General features: G+C 42.6%; 1 protein-coding gene across 1 annotated transcript in view; it reads left to right on the top strand.

Moving 5' to 3' along the window:
- ZNF143 (zinc finger protein 143) overlaps positions 1–13,772 on the top strand; it is a 69,956-nt gene that overhangs the window by 33,656 nt on the left and 22,528 nt on the right. Inside the window, exons 9-12 of the mRNA XM_053561354.1 lie at positions 143–218; positions 1,062–1,187; positions 5,186–5,365; positions 13,457–13,684. Of these exons, the coding sequence (XP_053417329.1) occupies positions 143–218; positions 1,062–1,187; positions 5,186–5,365; positions 13,457–13,684 (610 nt within the window). The remainder of the gene's footprint in view (positions 1–142; positions 219–1,061; positions 1,188–5,185; positions 5,366–13,456; positions 13,685–13,772) is intronic.

The following is a 13,772-nucleotide window of genomic DNA, read 5'->3' as shown; positions in this document are numbered from 1 at the left end:
ACCAATGGAGGCTATTACAGGTAATAAGTAAATGTACCTGTTCCAATTCACATAGAGATTTAACTTTAAGAACAAACCTACAGAACCTATCTCATTTGTAACCCAGGGGCTGCCTGTAGAATCATGCCTGCATTTTATACAGGTCCATGAGAGGTCACACACAGGAGACCGGCCATATCAGTGTGAGCACCAAGGCTGTGGGAAAGCATTTGCAACAGGTAAAAACATAAATTTTCTTTGTTTCTTCATTCGGACTAGGGGTCAAGCAGAGACAGGCCAGAGCAACAACTGATCCCTATCCTTTGTCTGAATCTGCAGAACACATGATCAGGTTTTCAGTCTCTCTTAACAGCCTCTTGCCCTGCTTGCTCTACACCCCTCTCTCTGTTCTCATTTTTCTCCATAGACTTGACTTTGCCTTCTGTGTTCAATACTTTTCCTTCCATACTATTTCTTTTAGCAGGAAAATAAAAGCCAGAGTATAGCTGGGCGCTGTGGCGGGCACCTGTAGTCCCAGGTGCTCAGGAGGCTGAGGCAAGAGAATCGCGTAAGCCCAAGAGTTGGAGGTTGCTGTGAGCCGCGTGATGCCACGGCACTCTACTGGAGGGCGATACAGTGAGACTCTGTCTCTACCAAAAAAAAAAAAAAAAAAGCCAGAATAATGAGATTTCAGGGAACTAACGAAGAACTGGAACTGAGGAGTGGGATGGGACCTCTCCAGGGACACATTCAGCCTAGACCAGGCTTCCTGACCTCCATTCCTTATTCCATGTCTTGATTCCACTTTGAGCTTTTGGGGTATGAGTTGTAAAAAGCATCTAGTAAAATAGGGGCACATTAAAAAAAGAAACACACAACCTCTTCCAGACAGAAGTGAAACTATTAAATTTTCAGCATGACAGTCCTGAGCTGTCCATTCTCTTACATTTTAAATAGTTATTCTGTTGTATTTGCCTACTGTCTTTTCCTTGGTATTTACTGTAGTTTTCAATAGCTTAATCTCAATGTGCACGTTTAGAGGAGTGTCGTATAATTAAATTTCTTCTAAATTTTTCTTACAGGTTATGGATTAAAAAGTCATGTCAGAACTCATACAGGAGAAAAGCCATATCGGTGTTCAGAAGATAACTGTACTAAATCTTTCAAAACTTCAGGAGATCTACAGAAGCATATCAGAACTCATACAGGTATTAGTCTGAACAGAATATCTTATCTAGGCCAGGAATTCTTTTTTTTTTTTTTTTTTTTGGATAACCAAATTTATTAAATCTGATTAAACCTGTCTTTTCTTTTTTTTTTTTTTTTTTTGGCCGGGGCTGGGTTTGAACCCACCACCTCCAGCATATGGGACGGGCGCCCTACTCCTTGAGCCACAGGCGCTACCCATGTCTTTTCTTTTTTTTTTTTTTTTTTTTTTATTGTTGGGGATTCATTGAGGGTACAATAAGCCAGGTTACACTGATTGCAATTGTTAGGTAAAGTCCCTCTTGCAGTCATGTCTTGTCCCCATAAAGTGTGACACACACCAAGGCCCCACCCCCCTCCCTCCGTCCCTCTTTCTGCTTTTCCTCCCCCCTCATAACCTTAATTGTCATTAATTGTCCTCATATCAAAATTGAGTACATAGGATTCATGCTTCTCCATTCTTGTGATGCTTTACTAAGAATTATGTCTTCCACTTCCATCCAGGTTAATACGAAGGATGTAAAGTCTCCATTTTTTTTAATGGCTGAATAGTATTCCATGGTATACATATACCACAGCTTGTTAATCCATTCCTGGGTGGGTGGGCATTTAGGCTGTTTCCACATTTTGGCGATTGTAAATTGAGCTGCAATAAACAGTCTAGTACAAGTGTCCTTATGATAAAAGGATTTTTTTCCTTCTGGGTAGATGCCCAGTAATGGGATTGCAGGATCAAATGGGAGGTCTAGCTTGAGTGCTTTGAGGTTTCTCCATACTTCCTTCCAGAAAGGTTGTACTAGTTTGCAGTCCCACCAGCAGTGTAAAAGTGTTCCCTTCTCTCCACATCCACGCCAGCAGCTGCAGTTTTGAGATTTTGTGATGTGGGCCATTCTTACTGGGGTTAGATGATATCTCAGGGTTGTTTTGATTTGCATTTCTCTAATATATAGAGATGATGAACATTTTTTCATGTGTTTGTTAGCCATTCGTCTGTCATCTTTAGAGAAAGTTCTATTCATGTCTCTTGCCCATTGATATATGGGATTGTTGGCTTTTTTCATGTGGGTTAATTTGAGTTCTCTATTAGGCCAGGAATTCTTTTTTTTTTTGGCCGGGGCTGGGTTTGAACCCGCCACTTCCGGCATATGGGACCGGCGCCCTACCCCTTGAACCACAGGCGCCACCCCAGGCCAGGAATTCTTAATCTACAGGGAAAGAACTTGGGGGAAGGAGTCTCAGGAAATCAGCATCAAGCGCTTCTCTTAAACTCATGAAATTCCATGCAGTTTGCTGTTTGTTCTTGTCTGGTCCTTTCTAAGATGAGGGCCCATATCTCTATTAGATTCCCAGAAGGGCCCATGTCCCCCCCCAAAATTAATAATGTCCATAGACCACCAGCCCTTTCAGTTTCTCAGAATGGTCTGAGCAACAAATTTGTTTACCTTGGAATCACATCTAATTAGTAACCAAAGTGAGACCAGAACCTAAGGTACCCAATTCTTTCTCAGTTTAGTATTTTTTCTCCTGTATTAAGCTGCTGCTAACAAGTGTCTGAACCCCTAATAGCCTCGCAGAAAGGAAGACTTGTTACTTCCTTTTGATCATTTCTCCTCCCCTTTACATTTCTTTATCTCCTTTTTCCACATACTTTATTCTTATCTCCTCTTCCTTCTCCTCTCTAATTACTTGTGTAATTTGTATTATAAAGATAACTATTTACTTTGAATCAGAGCTGGAAAAGTTCAGAAACTGTTGATAAGAGGCCATTATAAGCTGTTGACTAAGTAATATACCATAAGATAATTTAGTGGGCGGCGCCTGTGGCTCAAGGAGTAGGGCGCCGGTCCCATATGCCGGAGGTGGCGGGTTCAAACCCAGCCCTGGCCAAAAAAAAAAAAAAAGATAATTTAGTTTGGGACTATCATCTAGATGTTTTAAACATGATGTGATAATTATATCAACAAGTGCTGTAATTTCTGTACTTCTAAATATTCTGAAATACAGCCGGGCGTGGTGGCTCACGCCCATAATCCCAATACTTGGGAGGCCAAGGTGGGTAGATTGCCTGAGCTCATGGGTTCGAGACCAGCCTGAGCCAGAGCAAGACCTCATCTCTAAAAATAGCCAGGTGTTGTGGCGGGTACCTGTAGTCTCAGCTACTTGGGAGGCCAAGGCAAGAGAATCACTTGAGCCCAATAGTTTGACGTGGCTGTGAGCTATGATACCATGGCACTCTAACAAGGGTGACAAAGTGAGACTCTGTCTCAAAAAAACTAAATAAATAAATATTCTGAAATAATTTAGAAAATTTCCATGTAGTATTCTCCCAGCCATTAAGGTTTAACGTTTACTTCAAATATGAGTCCTAATTGGCTTTATTTTCCAGTGTTTGAAAACAGAGCTATAGGTCTCCCCTTCCATCTCATTTATGTACTTATTTTTATTTATTCTGTCAGAGGCAAGTGTTTCTGCAAATTCTATTTAAATTTGCAATATAAAGTCAACTTATTATATGAAAGCTATATGAAACTAATGTGCATAATCTAGTTCCATTAATTTTTTTTTTTTTAGAGACAGAGTCTCACTTTGTCCCCCTTGGTAGAGTGCCATGGTGTCACAGCCCACAGCAACCTCCAGCTCTTGGGCTTAGGCAATTCTCTTGTAGCTGGGACTACAGGCGTCTGCCACAACACCCAGCTATTTTTGTTGTTGTTGCAGTTGGGCCGGGGCTGGGTTTGAACCCGCTATATGGGCCCGGCGCCCTTCTCATTTGAGCCACAGGCAGAGATCCCTAAAGACAGGATCAAAGATTCCTGCTCCTTTTCAAATGGTTTCATATTTGAGGGCAGAAATAGTTTCAAATGGTTTCCATCAACAGGGAAATTATAATTTCACTGACCAGAAGAAAATCACAAACTTACTGTGTGTGTATGTAGATAAATATCTATATCTATCTCTGGGGGTGATAGGAGACAGGGACACCCAAAGTATGTTGCTTAGGTTCTCAACTCCATCTCAGACCATCGGACATTAGATTGTCATAAGGAGCGTACAACTGAGATTCTTTGTATGAGCAGCTTACAAGGTTCTTGCTCCTATGAGAATCTAATGCTACTGGTGATCTGACAGGAGGTGGAGCTCGGATATGATGCGAACCTTGGAGAGCAGCTATAAATAACAGATGAAGCTTCCCACACTAGCCTGCCACTCACTTGCTGGGTAGCCTGCTTCCTAACAGGTCATCCACTGCTATCAGTCCATGCCCTGGGGGCTGGGGACCATGGTATTATAGTACATATGAAGTAGGAGATAAGCTCTTAGGGTAGTGGTTCTCAACCTTCCTAATGCTGCGACTCTTCAATATAGTTCTTCATGTTGTGGTGACCCCCAACCATAAAATTATTTTCGTTGCTACTTCATAACTATAATTTTTCTACTGTTATGTAAATATCTGATATGCAGGATATATTTTCATTGTTACAAAGGGGTTGCGACCCATAGGTTGAGAACCGCTATCTTAGGGGATCCTGGAGCTGTTCTAACTTAATCCTTATTCTTGACTTTATTTTTCTTTTATATTTTATTCTGATGTTTCATTCTTTGCTTTTCTCAGTTTTTTTTTTTTTTTTTTTTGCAGTGTTTGGCCAGGGCCAGGTTTGAACCTGCCACCTCCAGTATATGGGGCGGGTGCCCTGCTCCTTTGAGCCACAGGCACTGCCCACTCTCAGCCATTTTTTAACATGCCCACCTAGACAATTCCATCCTGGAGAGTTATGTAATCCGTGATGAAATTTGAATACCATTCAGGGTTTCTTATGTAAATTTAAGTTTGAAGTGGAAGGTGCTATCTTCAGAAAAAAAGAAATGCCTGAAAGGAAGCTCAGCACAAGAAGGCGAGAACATGAACTTGAACATGATCCCAGGCAGTACTGACAGATAAAACATTTCAATTTTCTTTATATTTTTCCAGCATTTAATTTGTTACTCTTTGTATTTCCAGGAGAAAGGCCCTTTAAGTGTCCCTTTGAAGGCTGTGGTCGGTCCTTCACAACATCAAATATCAGAAAAGTGCATGTTAGGACTCACACAGGAGAAAGACCTTATTACTGCACAGAGCCAGGATGCGGGAGGGCATTTGCCAGTGCAACCAATTATAAAAACCACGTGAGGATACACACAGGTACCAGTCTCTGATCTCTCCGTCTTTTATCTTTCAAGGCTCAGTTTAACTCCTGCCTCCTCCAGAAACCATTTCCACTGATTTCTTCCCTCCTACTGCATGGTGGAAACAGATAAAGCAAATTTCAAAAGTTCACCTTAGCATTTGTATATTCCTGCATTCAAGAAACAGTTATTAAGTGTGTCTTGTGTGTTCTCCTGCCAGGCATCGGAGATAGAGAGACAGGTAAGATGTTGTCAGGACAGTTTACTTGAGAAACAATAGTAGACACAGAGTTGCTGCAGTGTCTCCCGTTATTTGAACAATATGCTATGGAAACAGAGGGGGAAGCAGCCATTTCTGTGGGATTGGGAGAAGCATTCTAGGAAGGCTTTCCAGGGCAAATTTGACTTGCAGAATAAATCCTGAAATTTGCCAGATAGAGGGAAGGATATTTCTGGCAGGGGAAATGTCATGGATAGAGGTACAGAGATAAGAAAAGGCATGATACTGGGTAGTTCCACATGACTTGAGAGCATAGAGGACCTATTTTAATAGAAGATTTGTACAAAGTGAGGTCTGAGAAGTTGTCAGAGACCTTGTATGTTACACTGTCACTCATGGTAAGGGTGGTTCTTAATCTAGACCTTGTGGGCAAAGCGGGTGGGGCAGTCTATGGATATAGTCTATTTTTGGGAAACAGTTTACTGACATATTATTCATATTCTATACAATTCAAGTAAATGTAGCTGGGTGAGGTATGGCTGTAATCTTAGCACTTTGGGAGGCTGAGGCCAGAGGATTGCTTGAGGCAAGGTGTTGGGAGACCAGCTTGAGCAACATGGCGAGACTCTGTCTCTACAAAAATTAGAAAAATTAGCCAGGCTTGGTAGTATGCGTCTATAGTCCCAGCTACTCAGGGAGCTGAGGCAGGAGGATCACTTGAGCCCAGGAGTTTGAGCTTGCATTGAGCTATGATGGTGTTACTGCGCTCTAGCCCAGGCAATAGAGTAAGACCCTGTCTCCAAAAAAAAGGAGACTGTAGATTAGGGGGAAAAGTATATGATTCAGTGTTTTTAGCATATTCAGAAGATTATGCAACTGTCACCACATTTTTTTTTGTTTGTTTAAGACAGAGCCTCAAGCTGTCGCCCTGGGTAGAGTGCCATGGCATCACAGCCCACAGCAACCTCCAACTCCTGGGCTCAAGCGATTCTCCTGCCTCCACCTCCCAAGTAGCTGGGACTACAGGCACCCGCCACAACGTCCGGCTATTTTTTGGTTGCAGCTGTCATTGTTGTTTGGCCGGGCCCGGGCCGGATTCAAACCCTCCAGCTTAGGTGTATATGGCTGGCGCCTTAGCCGCTTGAGCCACAGGCGCCGAGCCTGTCACCACATTTTTTTCTTTTTTTTTTTTTGTGTGGTTTTTGGCCGGGGCTGGGTCTGAACCCACCACCTCCGGCACCACATTTTTAAGAATCTTTTCATCCTCTCTAAAAGAAACTCCACACTCAATAGCACTTTTTCCCCACTCCCACTCCTAGCCATAAGCAATAACTAATCTACTTTCTCTCTTAATTGATTTGTCCACTTTAGACATTTTCATGTAAATGAAATCATACACTCTGTGGCCCTTTTTTGTCAGGCTTATTTCTCTGAGCGTAATGTTCTTGAGGTTTAGTCATGTCATAGCATCATTTTTTTTTTTTTTATTGTTGGGGAACATTGAGGGTACAATAAGCCAGGTTACACTGATTGCAATTGTTAGGTAAAGTCCCTCTTGCAATCATGTCTTGCCCCCATAAAGTGTGACACACACCAAGGCCCCACCCCCCTCCCTCCATCCCTCTTTCTGCTTCCCCCCCCATAACCTTAATTGTCATTAATTGTCCTCATATCAAAATTGAGTACATAGGATTCATGCTTCTCCATTCTTGTGCATAGCATCATTTTTTAAAATTCTTTCATTTTTTTAGTTCATCCTTCTAAAATTACTGAGTAGGCCAAGCGCAGTGTCTCATGCCTATAATCCTAGTACTCTGGGAGGCCAAGGCAGATGGATTGTGTGAGCTCAGGAGTTCAAGACCAGCCTGAGCAAGAGTGAGACCCTGTCTCTAAAAAATAGGCAGGCATTGTGTTGGGCGCCTATAGTCCCAGCTACTTGGGAGACTGAGGCAAGAGAATCACTTGAGCCCAAGAATTGGAGGTTGCTATGACGCCACACCACTCTACCAAGGGGTACAAAGTGTGACTCTACTCAACAACAGTAAAAGAAAATTACTGAATAGTATTCTGTTATATAGATGTGCCACATTTTGCTATTCCATTCACTAGTTGTTTTCCCTTTCTTGTTATTGTGAGTAATGCTGCTATGAGCATTCATGTACAAGTTTTCGTGTAAACATATGTTTTCATTTCTGATTTCTCTTGGGTGTATATGTAGGAGTGGAATTTCTGGGTCATATGGTAACTGTGCTTAGCATTTCGAGGAACTTCTAAATGTGGCTGTTCCTCCTTTGTTTTCCAAATTGGCCGAACCATTTTACAGTGTTAACTGTACAAGCTGTGTATGAGGGTTCCAGTTTTCTCCACATCCAAGCTTAGAGTTGTTATCTTTTTGGATTGTAATCATCCTGGTGGGTGTGAAGTGTGTATCTCATTGTGGCTCACAGCAACCTCAAACTCTTGGGCTCAAGAGATTCTCTTGCCTCAGCCTCCCGAGTAGCTGGAATTATAGGCACCCACCACAAGGCCCATCTATTTTTAGAAATGAGGTCTCGCTCTTGCTCAGGCTGGTCTCCAACCAGTGAGCTCAGGCAATCCACTCACCTTGGCCTCCCAGAGTGCTAGGATTATAGGCGTGAGCTCACGCCTGTAATCCACCTTGCCCAGCCAATAATTAAAAACTTTTATGTTGCAAACAATACCATCAAGACAGAAAAGACAACCCACAGAATTCAAGAAAATGTCTGTAAATCATGTATCTGGAACCTATATCCAAAATAAGTTTGGATATAAGGAACTTATATCCAAAATAAAAAATATTTACAACTCCATAATAAAAAGATAACCCAGTTTTAAAGACAGGCAAAGGATCGGAATAGAAGCATTTCTACAAAGACATACAAATGTCCAGTAAGTATGTAAAAAGATGCTTAACATTGGGTGGTGCCTGTGGCTCAGTGAGTGGGGCGCCAGCCCCATATGCCGAGGGTGGCGGGTTCAAACCCAGCCCCAGCTGAACTGCAACCAAAAAATAGCCGGGCGTTGTGGCAGGCGCCTGTAATCCCAGCTGCTTGGGAGGCTGAGGCAGGAGAATCATGGAAGCCCAAGAGCTAGAGGTTGCTGTGAGTCCTGTGTACATCATGGCACTCTACTGAAGGCGGTAAGGTGAGACTCTGTCTCTACAAAAAAAAAAAAAGGATGCTTAACATCATCAGCTATCAGAAAAATACAAATCAGGACTGGTATGGTGACTCACATCTGTAATCCCAGCACTTTGGGAGACAGAGGCAGGAAACTCACTTGAGGCCAGGAGTTTAAGTTTAGCCTGGTCAATATAGTAAGACCCAGTCTCCTTCAAAAAAAAAAAAAAAAAGAACCAGCTTCAGTGGCTCACGCCTGTTTGAGGTTGCTGTGAGCTAAGATGACCTGGCACTCTACCTAGGGGGACAAAATGAGACTCTATCTCAAAAGAAAAAAAGTTTTTAATTTTTACGCTCCATTTTGTGGATTTTTTTTTTTTTTTTTTTTTTTTTTTTGAGACAGAGTCTCACTCTGTCACCCTCGGTAGAGTACTGTGATGTCACAGCTCACAACAACCTCCAGCTCTTGGGCTTACTCAATTCTCTTGCCTCAGCCTCCTGAGTAGCTGGGACTACAGGCACCTGCCACAATGCCCAGCTATTTTTATGTTGCAGTTTGGCCAGGGCGGTTGGAACCCACCACCCTCAGTATTGGGCTGGCACCCTACTCACTGAGCCACAGGCACTGCCACACGATCATGGGCATTTTAAGTGGTTCTTGTTATTATGCATTCTCAGTGAATTATAATACAAGTTCCTAAGGTCCTTTTTATGATAACTGGGGAAAATGGCTGGAGTTTTTGGATGGTTTAGGAAAACATTATTTTTATCATTTTAAAGTAAAGGAATATAGGCTAATTATCTGAAAGTTTGTCATTCAACATGTTTTGTGGGTAAATTAGAATACGGTAAGAGAGATTCCTAGGTTAAGTTCGGCCATGCTGATATTTTGGAACTTTTAGGTGAAGCAGTGCTCTCAAATGAGGCTGCACATTGGATTTATCTTTTTAAAATAGTCTTTACACCCTGTTTGAAAATATTCTGACATGATTGTACTGGGATGAGGCCCAGGAATTCAGATATATTAACAGCTCCCCAATCTTTTACAAGCAGAGATGGTTGAGAGTCATTGAAGTAGAGAAATCCAGTAAGTGTAATAGTTATAAATGTTGGTCTGACCCAAGAGGTAGGTCTGAGCTAAGATTGGCTAATGATCAAGGAAATGCTACAGTAAATGCCCCCTGTATCCTGTAAGTGGTATGTAATAATTCAGTAGTGTGGGCTAGGCACAGTGGCTCATGCCTATAATCCTAGCACTCTGAGAAGCCAAGTAGATAGATTGCCTGAGCTCAGGAGTTCAAGACCAGCCTGAGCAAGAGCAAGACCCCCACCTCTACTAAAACTAGAAGAAACTAGCTGGCATGGTAGCACATACCTGTAGTCCCAGCTACTTGGGAGGCTGAGAATAGAGGACTGCTCAAGCCCAAGAGTTTGAGGTTGCTGTGAGCTGTGATGCCAGGGCGACAGCTTGAGACTCTGTCTCAAAAAAAAAAAAAAAAAAAAAAGGTTCAGCTGTGTGAAATGCAGTTCATTCTTGCAGAGTTGATGAGATGACCAAAGTGAGGCTGTACAGCTAGCCATTAGGAAGCTCAAAAGTGCAAGTTAGGTCCCTTCACTTTTTTTGCTGTGGTTTGGTCCCACCTAGTGGCGGTTTCTGCTCTAGCCTAAATAACTGGCCTGATTTTCCAAGTTGAAATTTACTGCCATTTCCTTTGCCCTCACTATATCTCCCCCATAATCATCCACCAAGATAAGCACTTTATTTTTTTTTTGTTTTATTTTTTTATTTTTGGCAGAACTTTATTTTATTTATTTTTTTTTTTTTTTAGAGACAGAGTCTCACTTTATTGCCCTCAGTAGAGTGCTGTGATGTCACAGCTCACAGCAACCTCAAAATCCTGGGCTTAAGAGATTCTCTTGCCTCAGCCTCTCCAGTAGCTGGGACTACAGGTGCCCGCCACAATGCCCAGCAATTTTTTTGGTTGCAGTTTGGCCAGAGCCACGTTCGAACCTGCCACCCTTGGTATATGGGGCCAATACCCTACCCACTGAGCCACAGGCACCGCCCAAGGTAGAACTTTAAATGCTTTGAGAATAAGGACTGGGCAGAGCCCAATGGAAAAATCAGCCTACTGATTACCTTATGACTGAGACTTACATTACATAGTGTGAGATTTTACTGTTCATGGGTGGTTTTACTATATTTAGAATCATAGGGAAAAAGGCAGTTACCCTAGGAAAGTGCAAAATGAGAGTAAACTGGGACACGCACATGTATACACACTTTGCATATGCACATTTTAGAAATTACGAGTTCACATCATTACCTCCAATTCCAATATAATCCATAGGGCTCCTTTTTTTCTTCCCCATTCTTTATTTGTATGCTGCTGCTTCTACTCTAAGAGTTCTGGCTTCTAACAGTGTTGAAACATTTATTCATTTGCTCAATCTTTTATTACATCTAAAATAGTTTCAAGGGCTGGGTGCGGTGGCTCACACCTGTAATCCTAACACTCTGGGAGGCTGAGGCAGGTGGATTGCCTGAGCTCACCAGTTCAAGACTAGCTTGAGCAAGAGCAAGACCCTGTCTCTAAAAATAGCTGAGCGTTTTGGCAGGCACCTATTGTCCCATCTACTTGGGAGGATGAAACAAGAGACTCAACTTGAGCCCAAGAGTTTCAGGTTGCTGTGAGCTATGATGCCAGGGTACTCTACTGAGGGCGACAAAGTAAGACTCTGTCTTAAATAAATAAATAAATAAATAAATAAAATAGTTTCAGAATCACTTCATCCATACCACTATAATAAACAAGCCTACTAAAAAGAGTTAAAGATGTGTTTGCCATTTTCCCCCTTACCTTTGCCACCTAGCCCAGTAAATAAGTATAATTAATTTATTTTCTCCCCTACTCCATCTCCTTCAAGAATAGTTAAAAGGATTGATTTAGAACGGGCATGGTACCTCAGGCCTATAATCCTAGCACTCTGGGAGGCCATGGTGGGAGGATCCCTATAGCTCAGGCGTTCAAGGCCAGCCTGAGCAAAATCAGAACCCCATCTCTACTAAAAATAGAAAAAAATTATCCAGGTGTGTCAGGCACCTGTAGTCCCAGCTATTCAGGAAGCTTACAGGAGGATTGCTTGAACCCAGGAGTTTCCCTGGGCAACAGAGTAAGACACTGTCATACACACACACAGAAAGTATTCAACAGTCAGGTTAATCTGTTCCAGTTTTCTTTTAAGTTTTAGCTCCCTGCACTACTACGTGTCAGCACTGTCTAGCTATTTAATAATAGTAAGTAATTGTTAACTTTATTTATCTTTTGTTTAAAAAAGAGAACGTTGGGTGGCGCCTGTGGCTCAGTGAGTAGGGCGCCAGCCCCATATACCAAGGGTGGCTGGTTTGAACCCAGCCCTAGTCAAACCGCAACAGAAAATAGCTGGGCGTTGTGGGGGGCACCTGTAATCCCAGCTACTCAGGAGGCTGAGGCAAGAGAATCACCTAAGCCTAAGAGCTGGAGGTTGCTGTGAGCTGTAACACCACGGCACTCTACCAAGAGTGACAAAGTGAGACTGTCTCTAAAAAAAAACCTGAGGTGAGAGGATCACTTGAGCCCTAGTTGGAGGTTGCTGTGAGCTATGATGCCATGGCATTCTGTCTCAAAAAAAGGCTTGGCACCCATAGCTCAGTTGTTAGGGCACCAGCCATGACATATACCAAGGCAGGCGAGTTCGAACCCAGCCCGGGCCTGCTAAACAACAATGACAACTGCAACAAAAAATAGCCGGGCAGGCGGCATCTGTGGCTCAAGGGGGTAGGGCACCAGCCCCATATGCTGGAGGTGGTAGGTTCAAACCCAGCCCTGGCCAAAAACTGAAAGAAAAAAAAAAATGCTGGGCACTGTGGTGGGTGCCTGTGGTCCCAGCTACTTGGGAGGCTGAGGCAAGAGAATCGCTTCAGCCCAAGAGTTTAGGGTTGCTGTGGGCTGTGATACCACAGTATTCTACCAAGGGTGACATAATGAGACTGTCTCAAAAAAGAAAAAAAGAAAATCTTTATTATTTTTATTCATTTATTTATTCTTTTGAGACAGAGCCTCAAGCTGTCGCCCTGGGTAGAGTGCTATGGCATCACCGCTCATGGCAACCTCCAACTCCTGGGCTTAAGCGATTCTCTTGCCTCAGCCTCCCAGGTAGCTGGGACCACAGGCACCCACCCACCACCTGGGTATTTTTTGGTTGCAGCTGTCATTGTTGTTTGGCAGGCCTGGGCTGGATTAAAACATGCCAGCTCAGGTGTATGTGGCTGGCACTTAGCCACTTGAGCCATAGGCACCAAGCCAATCTTTATTATTATTATAAAACCCTTAATATAAGATGCATTAGGTATAGTAATAATTGCATTTATTACTGTCCTTAATACTGTAGATTATCGAATTACAGGAAATAAGAAATTAGTTTCATCAAAATTAAACTAGGCGATACTTCCATCCTCACTTTTTTCATTAGTTAGGATTTAAGGGAAAAGTGATCATGATGCACGGGGAGAGCACTGAGGATGCAGATTAGCTTTAAGCCAAGTCAGAACCATAGTCAGGAAGTCTTGTGTGCTGCCTCATGGTAGGATGGGAAGGGATTTGGCAACTATTTTTGGAGGCTTTTTTTGCTCCTGTGGAAAGGTATGGAATGATTATGTCTGCATATGTAAAAGTTGACTTTTCTCTTTTTTTGGTTCTATTCTTAGGGGAAAAGCCATATGTTTGTACAGTTCCTGGCTGTGACAAAAGGTTTACAGAATATTCTAGTTTGTACAAACATCATGTTGTCCACACTCACTCCAAACCATACAACTGTAATCACTGTGGAAAGACATACAAGCAAATCTCCACGCTGGCCATGCACAAACGGACGGCCCACAATGACACCGAGCCCATTGAGGAAGAGCAGGAAGCCTTCTTTGAGCCTCCCCCAGGTGAAGTTTTTGTTCATTGTATCTGTTTCAGAGTTTGAGAATCAAAAGTTATGAAAATAATGTCAGATGCAGCGCCTCATGCCTATAA

This window comes from Nycticebus coucang, chromosome 14 (assembly GCF_027406575.1).
Source record: "Nycticebus coucang isolate mNycCou1 chromosome 14, mNycCou1.pri, whole genome shotgun sequence".
Lineage (NCBI taxonomy): Eukaryota > Metazoa > Chordata > Mammalia > Primates > Lorisidae > Nycticebus > Nycticebus coucang.
Note: the sequence above shows the minus strand (reverse complement) of the source record. Positions and strands in the feature narration are given on the sequence as shown.